General features: G+C 39.1%; 1 protein-coding gene across 1 annotated transcript in view; it reads right to left on the reverse strand.

The window, feature by feature from the left end:
* Positions 1–17814, reverse strand: part of STXBP5L (syntaxin binding protein 5L) — a 202229-nt gene extending 184415 nt beyond the window's left edge. The window contains exons 1-2 of the mRNA XM_074900267.1: positions 17778–17814; positions 17061–17190 (exon numbers count right to left, since the gene is read on the reverse strand). Coding sequence (XP_074756368.1) covers positions 17061–17190; positions 17778–17814 — 167 coding nt within the window. The remainder of the gene's footprint in view (positions 1–17060; positions 17191–17777) is intronic.
* Between the last annotated feature and the right edge of the window lie 408 nt (positions 17815–18222).

Genomic DNA, 18222 nt, shown 5'->3' on the forward strand with positions numbered 1-18222 from the left:
TCATAATGAGGAAATGAAACAGAACAGTTACTCTGCTTAAAATAAAAGTGTTATGAGCACAATATTCTGACCAGACCCTTAGAACTACAGTAACTCTTGATTCTTTCAGTTCAGAGGGGCAGGATGTGGAGGTCTGGGGGAGAAGGCAGACTTATGAATTAAGAGAGATGGAACAAGAGATCACAGCTAGCAGGTGTTCACTTGGGATGGAGAGGTCTTAGGTTCCAGACCCTACTATAATCTGTGTATATTATCCAATGATCTGTTAATATAAAATAAATACATGCGCTAAAGACAAGAGCTACGGGCCCAGACAGGCAGCTTGGAATTTAAGAGCTACTTTGAAATTACCAAATCTATCAGGTACCATTTGATCTTCCAATGTAAATTATTATTTTATGAAAAACTTGTGTGAAACAAACACATGAAGCTATTATGAATTAGATATTCAATCTTCCTTGCTAAGATAACATGATCTACAAAAATGAGAATACCTTTACATGTTATCATTATTGCATCTAAGCACTGTTCAAATTTATCAGCAGACCTTATCCACAGACTGGAGTGTAAGGTTCCTGCTTTAAATTATGTGACTAAATCATTAATCTATAAAGACACAGTTATACTTGTTTTTCCTGCAAAATGGAATACTTTAAGGTGAAAAATACCTCACAGGTATATATGGTCTAGTTGTAAAAATGTTGTCTGTAATGGGTTGGTTTAAACTTTTTGCTGAGAAAATTTAACTGACAGTCCCATATCTCAAGTCAGTACATCCACAGTACAAGTCAGTGGATACAGGATGAGCATCAGCTCTTAGAAGTAGCATCCACCACTGCATTTTATGTTCAGTCTGATCTTGTACACTTGCTCTGAGAAAGCCTGCCAGATCTTAATCCTTTAACAGAGGTTGCTGGAGAAGAGTCTAGTTGATTAATCATATTAGTGTTCTATCACGAGACAAATGCTGAGCTACTTGACCCTCTTAAAACAAAGGCACCTGTGGTTGTCTACACAAACAATACCTAAAGCATCTGAAGGGGCTTGGCATTTCCCAGGTTAGGAAACTAAGCAGAGACGTTCAGAAGTTCAGCTTCAGTTTCAGATGTCTGACTTACACTTAAATCTTGCTTAGGTACTTCAGTGCTGGTTTTGATATACAGATTTCAACGGGGCTGTTCTTGTGAGTAAAGCAATGTACTGTCTTCATGTGCTGTTATCCCCATACAGTGGTTTTATAGGAATCCCTCTCTTAAATTCTTCATGTAACCAGATGTATCGCTAAGAGTGTATACTCGTATATCTCAAATGCTCACATGATTTCTTAACAAAACTATCTCACACATAAATTGGATGACTTGTTCCTTCAGGAAGTAAATAAACAAAATCTCCCACACCTCGAATGAGAAGATAAACAACCCTCACTAAACTGAAATCAGAGAATAAACAAGTGGTCTATAACACTAGCATAATGCAAAGAAAATATTCTCAGTCTTAATGAATAAGTAACATGACAAATTGCTCAAATATTGCAGAGGACAAGCAATAAAAAGACAAAACGAAAATGTGAAAGAATCGTAAATTTGTCAGATCATTTTGGCTTGAAAGAATTGGGGAGAAAATGTTGACATGTACAACCTATAATTTATTAGAAGTTTAGTGGTTCAATTCATACCAGTCAGATAACTCTCAAAAACTAGGAAAGAAAGTCAGTGCTACTTATGACCTGTTTATCACAGGATCATACAATGGTTTGGGTTGGAAGGGACCTTAAAGGTCATCCTGTTCCAACCCCCCTGCCATGGGCAGGGACACCTTCCACTAGCCCAGGTTACCCAAAGCCCCGTCCAACCTGGCCTTGAACCCCTCCAGGGAAGGGGCAGCCACAGCTTCTCTGGGCAACCTGTGCCAGTGACTCACCACTCTCACAGGAAAGAACTTCTTCCTTAGATCTAAATTTGCCCTCTTCCACTTTAAAACTGTTACCCCTCACCCTATCACTGCACTCCCCGGTAAAGTGTCCCTCCCCACCTTTCCTGTAGCCCCTTTAAGTACTGGAAGGCTGCTATAAAGTCTCCCCAGAGCCTTCTCTTCTCCAGCTGAACACCCCCAACTCTCTCAGCCTGTCCTCACAGGGGAGCTGCTCCAGCCCCCTCATCATCTTTGTGGTCTCCTCTGGCCCTGCTTGAGCAGGTCCATGTCCTTCTTGTGTTGGGGACCCCAGAGCTGGACACAGCACTGCAGGTGGGGTCTCAAGAGAGTGGAGTAGAGAGGGAGAATCCTCTCCCTTGACCTGCTGGCCACACTTCTCTTGATGCAGCCCAGGACATGGTTGGCTTTCTGGGCTGTGAGTGAACATTGCTGCTTCACAGTGTGTTTTCCATCCACTAATACCTCTAAGTCCTCCACAGGGCTGCTCTCAGTCCACTCATTGCCCAATCTATGTGTATGTTTGGGATTGTTCTGACACATGTGCAGGACCTTGCACCTGGCCTTGTTGTACTTCACAAGGTTTGTACGGTCCCACCTCTCCAGCCTGTCCAGGTCCCTCTGGATGGCACATCCCTTCCCTCCAGTGTGTCGACTGCACCACACAGCTCAGTGTCATCGGCAAACTTGCTGAGGTTGCCTCAATCCCACTGTCCATGTCTCCAACAAAGATGTTAAACAGCGCAGGTCCCAATACCAACCCCTGAGGAACGGCACTCGTCACTGCTCTCCACTTGGACATCAACCCATTGACCACAGTTCTTTGAGTGCAACCATCCAGCCAATTCCTTATCCACCGAGTGGTCCATCTGTCAAATACACATCTCTCCAATATAAAGACAAGGATATCATGTGGGACAGTGCGAAATGTTTTGCACAAGTCCAGGTAGATGATGTCAGTTGCTGTTCCCTTATCCACCAGTGCTCTAACCCTGTTGCAGAAGGCCACCAAATCTGTCAGGCACGATTTGCCCTTAGTGAAGCCATGTTGGTTGTCACCAATCACTTCTTTATTTTCCATGTGCCCTAGCAGTGTTTCCAGGAGGATCTGCTCCATGATCTTGTGGGTCCTTCATTTTTCCCTTTTTTAAAATGGCATTATGTCACCCCTTTTCTAGTTTGTGGGAACTTCATCGGACTGCCATGACTTCTCAAATATGATGGATAGTGGCTCAGCCACTCCATCCAACAGTTCCCTCAGGACCCATGGATGCATCTCATCAGGTCCCATGGACTCGTGCACCTTCAGGTTCTTTAGATGGTGTACTAGTGGTTAGGTTACTCTCCACAGTGGAATGAAACATAGGTAAAGAATTTCTTCTCTGCATTACCCTGAAGTCACTCTTATCTTCCAGGTGCCTCTCAATGATATACTACAGGGAAATAAATATTGCTTTGCTTGCTTGGTTTCATGAATGGCACATAAACACTTCTCATTCTAGCACTTACCCCATTTTCTGTTTTTAAAAATGGCCAAGATAAAAGTTTTAATTTAGTTTTTATCTAAGAGACTGTATTCTTATGTTTCAAAATTATGTCCCTCTCATGAATCTGAGTAGTAAGACAAAATGAATTGGCATTAAAACTATGCAAATAATCTACTGATTAGAGTGTATGACATCTGTAGAAGGAATATAGGACACTTCCCCTAACCAAATCACATATTTTAAATCAAGTTCCTTAATGGATAAAGTATTGGTGCATTGCGTCAGCCAATCCTTAGCTCTAAACATTTAACTTGAAGTGAAATCTCTCAAACTCTACAAATTAAGATTAATAAAACTGTTGTGAAAAACAAAACACTACTGTTATAATATAACGGGAACTGGGGCAAACATCTATCCACATCTGAATCAAGAAATTATTTCAACCTGTGAATTGGAAAAAACCCAACAAATTAAAGATAATTACCTTAAAAGACTAGCTTGTTCAGTTCTAATCATAGGCTTCTGGGAGACTATATAGTTGAGTAAAGTTATACATGTACATGCCTACTACATGAATTTCCTCAAATGTTATTAAACTTCTACCACACATCACATTGATTCATCTCATAATAAAAGCACAGAGCATTTGAAATTGGTGTGCCGCAGATCAAACTGCATAATTCAGCCAATTCTTATTTATTTACTGAAGCAATTGAAATATGTAAATATATTGTCACAGAGTTATCAATTTTGCATTGTAGAAAATAAAGCTAAATAACAAAACAGAAACTCAAACTTCTCTAAAAGTCTTAGCATTTAAAATGCACCTGCTGTAGCTGCTTAAAATCTAGCAGTGTAATGGGTGATTAGGGCTTTAGCTTTCTTGGAGCAATCACAAAAAAAAAAAAAAAAAACAGAAATCAACCATAGTCCACAAAAATCAAATACCAATATTTCCTTCTGTCTGTGAACATTTTTAGAGCTAATGTTGAATATCAACACATGAATATCCCCAGAGATTTGCTAATATTTATTTAGTATAATGAAAAAAATCTCATATACTATTTACTGGAAAGCACAGTTATTATCAATAATTAGAGGGAAGATTGTGAAATCCTGTTTCTGCTCAAGTCAGCAGTTTTGCAATGAAAGCATCTTAAGATTGCTAGATTTCCAGTCATCATTGTTTGAAAACCACAACTGTTCAAGCAAACAGTACTGGAGAATTTTTGAGAAGTGTACTGAGTTTGGCTGGGATGGAACTGATTTTCTTCATGACAGCCTGCATGATGTTGTGTTTTGGATACATGACTAAAACAGAATTGTTAGCGCACCAGAGTTTTTACTATTGTGGAGCAGTGCTTGCACAGCATCGAGTTTTTCTATTTTGCCAACTCTGTTGCTGCAGTGAGTAAGCTGGGATACACAAGGCTCAGGGAGGGAACACAGCCAGGAGAGCTGACCCAAAGTGACCGAAAGGATATTCCATACCACTGTGCTCAGTACAATGCTCAGGGAAAGCAGGAGGAAGTGGGGACATTTGTGGATATGGCATTTGTCTTCCCAAGTGGCTGTTCCACGTGCTGAGGCCCTGCTTCCCAGGAAGTGGCTGGACATCTGCATGTCGGCGGAAGTAGTGAGTGAATTCCTTATTTTGCTTTGCTTGTGGACACAGTTTTGCTTCCCATATTAAACTGTCTCTATTTGAACGCATGTGTTTTCTCGCTTTTGCTTTTCCAATTCTCTCCACTGTCCTGCTGGGGGGAGTGAGTGAATGGCTGTGTGCTGCTTAGCTGCTGGCTAGGCCAACCCACCACAAGAAACAATCAAGGAAAGACACTGTCATTGAAAAATCTGGGATGTAATGCCTAATGCAGCATGCCTGTAAAGGAAACATTCATAGAGTAAGAAGGACAGCATATAAAGGAAGGGACTCCTATCAAAACCTAGCGTCACTGAGAGCTGCCTTGCTAAGTCTGCCTTGTCTTATGAGTATATTAGTACAATGCTTGCACAATGGCAGACAGACCATTCTTTAAATAATATGTACTTTATTTATTATAGTTAGTCCATCTGGACTCCTGTAAGGCCTTTGACACTGTCTCTCCAACATCTTTGTCTCTAAATTGGAGAGATATGGATTTGATGGGTGGACTCTTTGGTGGATTAGAAGTTGGTTGGATGGTCACATCCAGAGGATAGAGGTCAATGGCTCAACGTCCAGATGGAGACTGGTGACAAGTGGGTGACAATTGGCCCCTGACCCCTCAGGGGTCTGTACTGGGACCAGTGCTGTTTAATATCTTCATCAGTGACACAGACAGTGGGATTAAGCACACCCACAGCAAGTTTGCCAATGACACCAAGCTGAGTGGTGCAGTTGACACGCCTGAGGGATGGGATGTGCCATCCAGAGGGACCTGGACAGGCTGGAGAGGTGGGACCACGTGAACCTTGTGAGGTTCAAGAAGGCCAAGTGCAAGGTCCTGCACAAGGGTCAAGGCAACCTCCAGTATCAATACTGGCTGGGGATGGAGGAATAGAGAGCAGCCCTACGGAGAAGGACCTGGGGGTACTGGTGGATGAAAAGCTGGACATGAGCCAACAACATGCCCTCACAGCCCAGAAAGCCAACCGTATCCTGAGCTGCATCAAGAGAAGTGTGGCCAGCAGGGCGAGGGAGGGGATTCTGCCCCTCTACTCTGCTCTGGTGAGACCCAACCTTGAGTACTGTGTCCAGTTCTGGGATCCTCAGCACAGGAAAGACATGGACCTGTTGGAGTGGGTCCAGAGGAGGCCACAAAAATTATCAGAGGGATGGAACACCTCTCCTGTGGAGAAAGGGAGTTCAGCCTGGAGAAGAGAAGGCTCCGGGGAGACCTTATTGCAGCCTTTCAATACTTAAAGGGAGCATATATAAAAGATGGGGACAAACTTTTTAGCAGGGCCTGTTGCAATATGACAAGGGGCAATAGTTTTAAACTAAAAGAGGATAGATTTAGACTAGCTATATTGAAGAAATTTTTTACAAAAATTTTTTTTTTCTCTTTTGCCAAATGAAAACTACTAACTTTCTGCAAATCGCTATTGGTTATCTTCTTATTTTTAGTTATTTCTCCCCTGTCATAGCATCTCTCTGATATACTTAACCCATTAAAAAGACACTGAAGTTCCCAAAAACATTAGATGAAAAGATACAACTATCCATGTGCTTCACAAATGAAGTTGCTTTCCCAAACTACTGAAGCTGACTTCCTGGTAATTTCATACTGAAGGCATGCTTCCTGTCTGGTTTTGTTTCAGAGTTTCTTCCATTACTTTAAGAGGTGACTGATAAATCTGGCACCTGTATATGAAATTATGAAATGTGATACCAATATTGGTTGTTTACTATCTGGCCAGAGGATCATTAGAGCTGATACAGTGGATCTTAAATCAAAATAGGTATGTAAGACTCACCATCTTGCATCACTCATGGCTTGTTCCTCAAGAAATCCCCAGGAACATTTGTCCTATCTACATTATACCAGGAAAAGAAGTTTGTGCTGAGACTTGTGACATTTTCAGTTTACTTGTTTCAGGTATTTTCATTCAAATTTGACATCTGGTTTGAACACTAGCCCGAGAGAGACTTATCCCACTAATGTTTGCTTACTTAGTTACAGGCTATCTAGGGAGCATTACGCTGGCCTTCAGTGTCTCTCTCACAGATTACATTAGCACTTCATTGCCCCTGTGACTGCACATGTCACTAGTGTCCAGGTAATGTTTTTCTTACTTCTAATTTTCTTGTTCTTGCTTGCACCACTTCTGAGCGACACAATGGTACCTGCTTCCTGGCCTACATCCCTAGTACAAGTTTGGACAACACACTACATGAGGTGCTTCAGAAGAGGAATGCAATTTAACCTTGCATCTGCAGAAGCTATGTTGGAAGTATATTTTAGTAAGACCATCCTCCTGGAGCTCCTTTTCTGTGGAAGAAGATAGGCAGAATGATTTTTTTGGGAGCCCTTGCTACCATGATTTCTTCAGGTATGATTGGCTGGAGATTCTGGTCCCAGAAAACGAGCTTAGATTTGTGGGACAGCATTATTCTCTGGATGTGAAATGATCTGCAGTTGATGCAAAACTTTCAGATGTGGAGCCAAGTTGCAGAGACCCTCTGCTGTAGGCTAGTACCATGAGTTCATCATCCTTTCATGTAGATTCAGAAGTCCATGCCTGTTTTCAAGTGTCAGACACCTTGTGGAGCCTTGAAAGTCCAACTCTTACTTTTTAGTTAGCAACTAGTTTGCAAAGAGTAAGCCCACCAGTGGTGATTGATTGCCTCAGATACCATCCTTCAATCTATTTTCCTTCAAATAGTAATAGCAGGAGACACCAACAAAATCTTCCAAGTCTTTGTGAGTAGTTGAACTATGAAGGGGAGAGCCAGTTCATGGAATCCGTGTTTTCATCTAATGTACAACTAAGGGTTGCTATAACTACCTAAACCTTGTGAATCCCCACCTCATGCTGTGCAAGCCTTGGAAGCCCACCAGTGTAGACTTATAAACATTTTAACAGGCTTCACCAGAAGGCACTGTGTCTGTGCCTTACCTAACTCTGGCCTAAGAGCTGATGAAGCCTAATACCTTATTTACCATCAGGTACAGGATCTTCAGCACTGTTTGGGTGCTTGCCTACACCAGAATAGATGTTGCATGCTGCTGAGTCATGAGAATATAGCCTGACAATGATGGAGCCCATTTCTGGTTTGACTGGCCCTTAGGACATGTAGGCATGAAGTCAAAAGTCTGAGTGCAAGGGGTTATGAAAGAGACTGGGGGTTATTGTTCCCAGTTCTCTCTAAATCATAGGTGCCTGCTGTCCCTTGTAAAAGTCTCTGCAAGGACTCAGGGCAGCCTTTCCATTCAGAAATGAATAGTAAGGACCAGTTCTTTTTGAAGCACTACCTCCCACATTCTCCAAATGATCCAGGCACTGAGGATATTACTCATATACATGATTGAGGAGGGCTATGAACTTACTGTGTGTCCAGAAGGGGATTGAGTGGGTTAGTAGAAACGTGCTTAGCTTCTGTTAAATGTGGTCACTTCTAAATATAAATTTCTAAACTACCTTTGATCTCTTTCACAACGACGCTAAAAAGGAAGAGGCTCTTAACACTTCTGGGTAATTTCCCCTCCCCATGCTCCCTCTGGATGAGGAGATTGATGCTATGCTTACATTCTTAGATGCCCCCTGACTTGGCTGCTTCAGCTATTCACTTTCTGATAGCTCTTGATCCACAGTCTCTTTTGGACAAGCTTGTTCTACTGTGATGCTCTTTTTTGATTCTTCCTTTTGTACTCATGTGTGGCTTTGAATGCTGTATCTGAAGCACTCAGGGAACACCTTGGTTCTTGACTTTCTACAGTTTCCTTAGAAAAATATGTCATTCGGAGGCCTGCTTTGCACAGGTCAGGAGAAAGATAGAGTTTGAAAGAATGTTGTTTGTTGGCTGCCACTAAGAAAAGACAGGTCAGGGCTGAGGAATAGAAATGTAAGAACTATTGAGAACTGGAATGAAATTAGGTCACAGTTAAGGAAAGGGGGACTGAGTTGGCCATGGATGAGAGCAAAAAACCTGTTCAAGGAAACCTTTCCCTCCTGCTATTCTGAATGAGATCATATTACCTGTTTTGTCAATCTCCCCATTTTCAGACCTCAGGAATAATAATGCATTTGTCCTACACCCATACCTAAACGTATGGCCGAAATAGTGTGTGACTACATCTGTCCCATCTCATACTGAATCACAACATGTGGTTCATGTTCCTTTCTGCAAAAGATCCTCATATCTGGATCTCTTTGGTTCCAGAAACTTCCGAAGGTCTTCTACACTGGTATTCCCAATGCGGAGATAATTATTCAGAGTAGCCTTTCTATCTCATGATGGGCATTCAAGCCCCCACAGCTTCCTTTTGTCCATGGCCTCCCTCTATAAAAAACACATGCGTAACTTTAAGAAGTTGTCAAGAATTTAAATGAAATGAGTGCCTGTAGCTAGACAGAAATAGGTCTCTCTTCTCAACACGAAAAGACTCCCAGTGTATGTATGTACTTATCTTCTTTGGGTTTGCCTTTTTGCTAGATATTAGATTTTTAAAGTTATTTGGAGAAATATCAATTCTCTCTCACCAAGAGTATTTGCCAGACAAAAGCCAAACAAACAAACAAACAAACAAACCAAAAAAAAGACCAACAAAAAAGCAAAGTTTTGAACAAATAAAGGTAGGGAAAGCACTAAAGCTCACACAAACTCTAATTAAGACACATCACTTCTTTGAAATGGTTGACTATTACCACTAATCATTTCAATATCGCAGTAAGTTGGGTTTTTATTAAACTCAATAAAATTCTTGCAACAAACATCCAGAAAGCATTTTTTTCAGACAGTAATCATAAATGCACTCATCAGCTCCAGTTAAAATGCTGCCAGATTCATCCACCTGTATGCTATTCTTAGGTGCATCTCCAAATATACGCAAATCTATCTTTTCTTAGTAGATTTGTTTGCAGATGTCCAATTCTGTTTTTACCTCCTGGATAAATACCAATAGCAAGTGAAGGAAGCCCAGTACATTTAAGTGTAACATATTTAACCTGATTACTTAAAAAGCATGAAAGAGGCTTCGGAGACCAATGAACCCAAATTTATGCACATATGCAGAGACCTAATATGAGAGGATACATAACCAGATGCATAGTAATCTCAGTATAGATTTAAAATTCCCCAACCTCTGATTCTGTCAGATTTAACCATACGGGTAAATTTTATTACTTTTATACCCTTAATAATATTTTTTTATTCTTGTAGTTTGACAATAAATTAATTTTGGTAATAACCTATTTAGGTATCTATGCATATAAAAATACATATATGTATGTGTTGATTCCCATGGGATTGTTAAAAGAACTTGTTAGGAGTACTGACTCTCAGTGAGGCTTGTGTTCCTGAATCACTCAAGTGCTCTGGAAAAATCCCAGATATATTCCACAATGAGAGAAAGATGAAATGCATCAATGATTTTTCCAAGTCAAACAACAGAACTTTGGTTTTATGATCTTGTCTGTGCTTCCCCCATTCCATCTGCCCAATAAATCACATAGAGTAAACAGCACAGAACACAGTTGGCTTATTTTAAGGATAAAGATCTACTGAAACCTTGTTTAGATTAAGAGACAGCAGTTCCAAGGAGAGTAAATCTGTCACACTTTATATTTAGATGTTATGCTATCCTTCTAACAGACCAAAACCTCAAGTTATATTCTCTTCTTTTCTTTTAAAGTACATCCGACCTGATGTCAAACATTCTTTACCACACTTCCTTTAACTACTGTAAAATTCCATGCCTTCTCAGAACTCTGCAGGGGCTGATTTAATTAGTACTATTTGTTTTCTTTGCCTGTGCACAAACAGCCTCAGTTTTACCTTCTGGTAATACAATCTCTGTATACATCAGCTGCTGAGGATCCATGCTGTTCAACAGAGCTATCTTAGGTTTAGATTTCACCTCCCCCTTTACTTGGGATAGTAACTCTGGAAAAAAAAAAATATTATTGGCTGTTTCATAGAAAGAACCGAGATAATCTTATAGAGTCACAGAATCATGGAGGTTAGAAAAGACCCTTAAGATCATCAAGTCCAACCGTTAACCTAATACTATCAAGTCCACCACTAAACCATGTCTTTAAGTGCCACGTCTACATATCTTTAAAATACTTCCAGGGATGGTGACTCAACCACTTCCCTGGGAAGCCTGTTCCAATGCTTGACAACCCTTCTGGTGGATATTCCCTAATATCCAATCTAAACCTCTCCTGGAGCAGCTTGAGGCCATTTCCTCTTGTTCTATCACTTATTACTTGGGAAAAGAGACTGACCCCCCACCTTGCTACAACCTCCTTTCAGGTAGTTGTAGAGAGTGATAAGGTCTCCCCTGAGCCTCCTCTTCTCCAGGCTAAACAATCTCAGTTCCCTCAGGCACTCCTTATAAGACTTATGCTCTAGACCCTTCCTTCGCCAGCTTTGTTGCTCTTTGGACACGCTCCAGCACCTTAATGTCTTTCTTGTAGTGAGGGGCCCAAAATTGAACACAGTATTCAAGGCGCAGCCTCACCAGTGTTGAGTACAGGAGGACAATCACTGCCATAGTCCTGCTGGCCACGCTCTTTCTGATACAAGCCAGGATGCCATTGGTCTTCTTGGCCATCCTGAAGCCATATTTTGTTTTTTCCAAAATGTACCTATTCAAATAAGTATTTCTCTACTGTATTTGACATTCAGAAATCACCCTTACTATCAAAACATTGGAAGAAACAGATGAAACAGTCCAGGAAAATGATTCCAAATATGATCCTAAAGTAGAATCTCTCTTGAACAGACCCTGTAGAATTTTTGTGATTTGCAAATAGCTTTATATGAAGATTTTTTAAATACAAGCAAAAGATAGACTATATTCCATACTGCTCAGAATTGGAAGGCTATTTCTACATTTTGTAGCAAATTTCAGAGACAACTGCATTCTGCCATAGCTGGATTTCCGGGATGCAATTTCACATAGTAAAACAAGTCAATTTAATAACCTGCTTCTTATTGCCAAAATTTCTGTTTATCCTCTATCTCCCACTCCATCCAGTCCCAACTATGCACTCCTTCCAGTCTCCTTATGCATCATTCTGACTAGCACCAGAGTTCACTAATCTGGCAAAAAAGTAACACAGAAAAAAAAGAGCTAGTATTTTACCAGGTTAGCAAAAGGGATTGCTTATGGAAATACCTGATGAGCACCAGGGACAAAGCAAATAAAGTGTCAGGAACATGTAGCTAAGCTAAAGGTGGGGGCAGAGCAACACTTACACTTTCATATACTAGTGAGTCAGAATATTGTTTGCTTAGGTATAAAATGGCTATTATATTGTCTGATAACATTGGACTACATCAAGCTGTTATATCTATTAGAAAGGCCTTGCATGTGTTGTGGATGGCTTTTTTGCTCAAGCAACGAACAGAGAAAATGTGGATTTGCATGTCCCATAACCTGCATCCATGACAACATGAAGCCCATAAGTCTAAAGAATATGTATTAATGACAATACACAGGACTAAAACATTTCCCAAACCATATTACTAATTTAAGCCTATCTGATGATGGATAAGCTTTCAGTGGTGTGGAGGCCATTCTGGACCCAGTAAGTTGTTTTCTTTGCACTGGATTTAATACAAAATTTCTCTAATTTCTTAGTAAGCATAGATTGTAATAGCTATAAAAGACTCTCTTTCAGAATTTCTTACTGCAGCTGACCACCAAATAATCAGCAGCTCAATGCAAAGATATATATATATATGCTCTAGTCTTTAAGTTTGAAATAGGTGGCGGTACTGGCTAAGCACATCTTTGATGTGATGGAAGAAGCCCAAAGGAAAGGACTCAGTGACTCCAGAAAGTGCCAATAATGAATTTTAAGAAGTATTTGTAAGCTGAATAAATGACAATATAAAAATAAGCATCCTGAAGTCTGAGAGCAACACTCCACTTCTTCAGATCTGATACTGGAATAATCATTGCAAACAACACTGATTTTAATCTATGTATTCAGATCAAGAATGTGACAACCCCCTAGACTCCTCCTTTTCCTCTTGAAAAAGAGACTTAAGTTTGACCAAGTCTCTTAATTTCTTGCCCCCTTGTATGGTGATACAGAACTGTTGGAGAATGGCTTGCAGAGAGCAAGGCCATGGGTCTCTGCAGGAGCTGATTGCAGCCATCTGAGGTAAACAAAGGAAAAAACCCAGGGTACAGTTATGCTAACAAAGGACTGTTATGTTAACAAAGAGAGAAACTGAGGTACACAACGGCCTTGAATATGATGGTAAACAACCTTGGGAAAAAAGGCAGGCCAGAAGAGGGAAGATGTTGTGACATACCTGAAATGCCACAAGGGGCTGGGATATTATAACGTAACCTTTTACATGTATCCAATAGATTTGTGAGTAGTACGCATGATTATTGTAGAGTGCTTATATAAGGTGTGATTTCTTTCAATAAAGTTGAAGCTTGCTCTATCATTCATATTGAATCGGCTGCTTGCTTCCTCCGCCCGCCACACAGAACCTTCTCTGATAGTAACGCGAGACTACACACTTTGTTTTATTGTGTGTAAGGTCAGAAGGTTCTCTAGAAGGAAGATACGGAGATGATAAGAAGAGGAATTCAATTTCATAGCCTTTCTTCATCTGAATGTGCTTGCCTGAAGCAAGGATAATCCAGGTAGAGAGGTATCATTCAATGATCTGAGCAATGTTCAAAATTATGGGAGCTGAGAACAGGTTTCAAATAGGAAAAAATTCTTCAGAGGGGAGATAAAATTTGCTGTGTTTAGGACAAACAAAAAGAATGACCAGACGGCATAGCAATTGTTTCAAGAGTTTCTTTCCCTTTATTTGAGTATTTTGTTATCTTGTGTTGGTAATAGGAAGATACTTTAATCGATGATTTGCAGCACACTCTCATTCTGTGGGCTGGAACATAGCTGTCCCTATGAGGATCCAGTACCCAGCAGTCATCAGTGTAGGTAAAACCTACATTGTTGTTTGAAGTTCCTTGAGAATCCCACAGAGACTGCTGGAATCAGCAGACCATAGCAACAGCAATTCCCATTGCTATAGAAGCTACAGCAGTTGCATCTAAAGCAGTCTGAAAAGAAATCTAGGGGAAGACAAATTGACTGTCATAACAAAATGAACTTTCATTTATTTCTGCACTCTAATGGCAACTTATGAATAATATACTCTATTTCAGGCCAATTTAGCATAGCCAATTCCAGTACTGCTGCTGGATCATTTGAAATGATCACCTGAAGGCATGATGTTAAACATTAATTCACAACACAGAGGTACACACTTCATTTTCTTTGGAAACAGCTTGTCTTTTGAGACCTGTTAACTTGTGACCAATAGAAACACCAATACTTTGTGAATCTTTCAGAAAGACAGGGAAGCAACAGTACCATTATGTGACTTAACACTGGTCACAGGAAAACTTGTTCTACATCGTTACATGAATACTAAACATAATTTTGGTCTTGCTATGCCTCTGTGTTGCCCAATGCAAGTCTGATCCAAACTAGGTCCTTTGGTGCCACCAATAAATAAACAAATAAATAATTGGGTGCATTTCTCTGGTGGTAGTCAAACAGTCTGTCCCTTCACTCTATCCACAGTACTGTTTAGAAGCACCAGCCAAACACAGCATGTGTGGAATGACATGTGTTACCTAACACATTCCTGGCAGAATGGAATTGTATGGCTCTGTTAAAAAGTACTGTGGAGGACTCAGAGACATTACAGTCTATACTTTTTTTCATTTTGCTTAAAAATTCCATTATTAATTGTATTTTCAGATGTAATACTAAATCTATTCTATCTTGACTTGAATTACAAATTAATGCAGCAAGATTGGCTTAAATGAATGGTATTCTGTGTGTGGTCCCAGGCCCTGTTTCACTGATTACCGTTCAGCCCTGTGTACAAATGCAAAGTTATTAGTCCACAACTAGATTTTTCAATGTAATATGTTCTGTGAACCTTTGAGAGCCAAGTGGAGAAGCCTTAGTTAAAATGAATAAATAATTATTTTTATGGCACCCCCTGTCTTCAGAGCACAGTTTCCATTCAGTGCTCAATTAAGCAAACCAGGCTCTGTGTGCCTAGCTGAGAAGCATTTATGTTATGAGATGACATCTTTAAAGAAAAAAAAAAAAAAATCAAATTTACTAGCAGTCTTGATGCTCTTGTTTGATTCAGATACTAGAACTGGTAGAAAAATTTCTTTGAAAGAGGTAGGAGTTTGGTAGCAAAACTGGAGAACAGATATTAAAGGTAAGGGTGCTTTGAAAAACATTCTGCTCCCTTCTTCCTCTCACCCTTTATAATCCATTTCCATAGAATATATAGAGAGAATTTTATATAAGGTTAGGGATATAGCTAATTTTCCACTGCATGTTCCATTCCTGTGGCAGGGAACATGCAGGTTTAAATTAATTCTACAGGAACCTGTATTACTTCAGGCTCTGTACCTGCATTTTGCTCGAAGGAGGGATTTATAAAGGTATAGGATGTCTAGCCAGTAACAGAACTGCTTCCACAAAAGCCAGGTTGCTGAGATCAAAAGAAGAGGTGGGCTTGAGAATCAATCTTCTGCAAGGTCTTCTTCTTACATCTACATTACCCATGAAATTCCCAATCCCTCTCATAGAATATATCAGTGAAGCTTCCAGAGACAAAGCTCCAGGTTTTTAACCTTGCATACCTCCCAAAAGAAGAAAGCATGACTACTAGACCTGCACTTTCCCAGAAGTGCACAAATTCAAGGGGATTTTCCTCTTTGTAATTGAAAAGAATACATTTAATCTACTTCATATAGGTAAATTTTAAGAACTATCAAAGGAAAGCTTATTGCCATAACTTGAGGTTGACTGTTGTGAGTAGTTCTGAATCAGATAGAAAATAAGGCTTATGAAAATGCAACTGTTCATAACAAGAGCACTCAAAAAAGGAGGAAACAAAGCTCTATTCATGTTACATGAAGCACAGATTGGTTCTGCAGGAGGAGATTTTTCTTTACTTTGTCACCTGCCTTTGGGTTCATTAGCTTTATAGTTACCTTGGGAATACGGTAGCAAAAGAACCAGAAAACACTAGATTGGTATTTCATACAGCATTGTTCCCTACTTCAAACCCAGAATTTATTTATCTACAAAAATGCTGTAAAAAATGTTGGTTTATTACTTCTATATCCTGTAATTTTTAAACCTTCCTGTAATACTTTCCTTTTTTCCATACTTTATATGTATTTTCAACAAATTGGAATATATTTGAACCATGCCAAACTATCAAAATTATGCAGGGAAACATTTTGAAATACATCACATTTAAATATTATCTTCACATTTAAATATTATCCTTTTTTTATCAGTTTTCAAGTTTTCCCTACATTTATATTGGATTTATTCTGTGTAGACTTCTAACTTAAAATTCCTACTGTATAAAAAAATACATAAGTGCTAGCACTGATGTACCTTTATAATTTTGGAGTGTTTCACCTTCTCCTCCAGGAAGAGATGAATTTTGACCTAAAATCACTTATTTCCCACCACTGGAAGATTCTAAACAATATCTCATATATAGATATCTACAGTGAAGATGTCTACAGATGGCTAGCTGCATTGCAGCAATGAATTTATTTATTGCTAGCACAACATTCACAACTTGCTCATTACCACTTTACAGTCTATCTTTATATACTGAAAAGTATATTTCATGCCGAAAACCAAAAATTAATTCTGCTTTATATTAACCAATGTATGCCAAAACCTTATGCCAAGAACATAACCAAAAAATTTATTTTGGACACTATAAGGACCTAATGGTAATTCCTCAACAGCACATCCTTTTCCAGTCCATTTAGTAAAGCAAAATAAAGTAGAACATAACAACATAAACTGTAACCTTACCTGAGTGCTTGTAGATGATGATTCACAACACTGTATTACAAATACATAGAAATGGTGTAAATTCTGAATGAGAAAGGATACATTCGTATGGCTCCTGTTCTTGTTCCAATTGCCAGAATTTTCTGAACTGGGTCAAAAGCTAAGGCAGTGGGTAGATAAGGAAAACCATGGCGAACCGTCTGAAACAGAACAAATGAGCAAAGTGATTGAACTGTAACCACAGATAACAGCCATGTATGTTTTATGTTATGCGTATAGGAAGAGAAGCTGTATTTTGCTAATGTTGTAGTATTTGCAACTAGTAGTATTTGCAATATATTTCAAGAAAAGTATTTTAAAAGATACAGTATTTTGAATACAGAGGTGAATTTCACTTATGTCTAGGTTTGCTCTTTACTCAGTAATATTTTAAATTATTTTGTTGTAACAAAGTAGATTGCAAAGTATATGCCAATATACAACGGGTATATATTGCTTATATGGTATACCAAAAGATAACCTCAATATGCAAAGCAGCCGAACTGCAAATTGAAAAAATAATATGCTCTTAAAGCACTGTCACAAATAACCTCAGCCTCAACAGAACAGCTTCAGCAGAAAGAAATGGAACATATCCAGTGGAAGAGGTCCAATAAACCAATAAACTGAATTGAGTCTATGAGGCAAAAATCCTTAATATCAATTTTAAAAACAAAGGTGCCAGAGAAGAGGTTCTCAAAATGAGCAGCTGAACCACTCACTCTTTCTTAATCTTTATTTAGAATTCTGTGCTTTTAATTCTAATTTTTGCAGAGATACCTTGGGGAATAAATGAACAGAGCATGATGCAATGCATCCTTGAGTTTGAAGACTGCCTCAAAATATTTTAAGTTATCTTAACCTGGAGGTTATGACCAATATGACCTGCCTGATTTTTAAGAAGAATCTGATGAGGGAGAATGCTAACATAAGAAAAAAATTGAAAATAACTAGACTAGACTATACAAATACACATAAAAATGAACTGCAATTAGTTTCATGTGTGTGACTGCTTACCTAAACTTTGGTAACAATATATTTTTTAGTATAATAATAATAATGTTTCATAATATTTAATATAATATTGAAATCTACAATTGACTCTTTTTTAAGAATATTATTGGGATTGGAGAGGAAGTACTTTGAAGTGAATGAAATTTAAATTTTTAACATATTTATTTCTTCCTTGAAACTATCTTGTTCATGAACTGCGTCTGCTGAAGTA

The sequence above is a fragment of the Athene noctua genome, chromosome 1, assembly GCF_965140245.1.
Source record: "Athene noctua chromosome 1, bAthNoc1.hap1.1, whole genome shotgun sequence".
Lineage (NCBI taxonomy): Eukaryota > Metazoa > Chordata > Aves > Strigiformes > Strigidae > Athene > Athene noctua.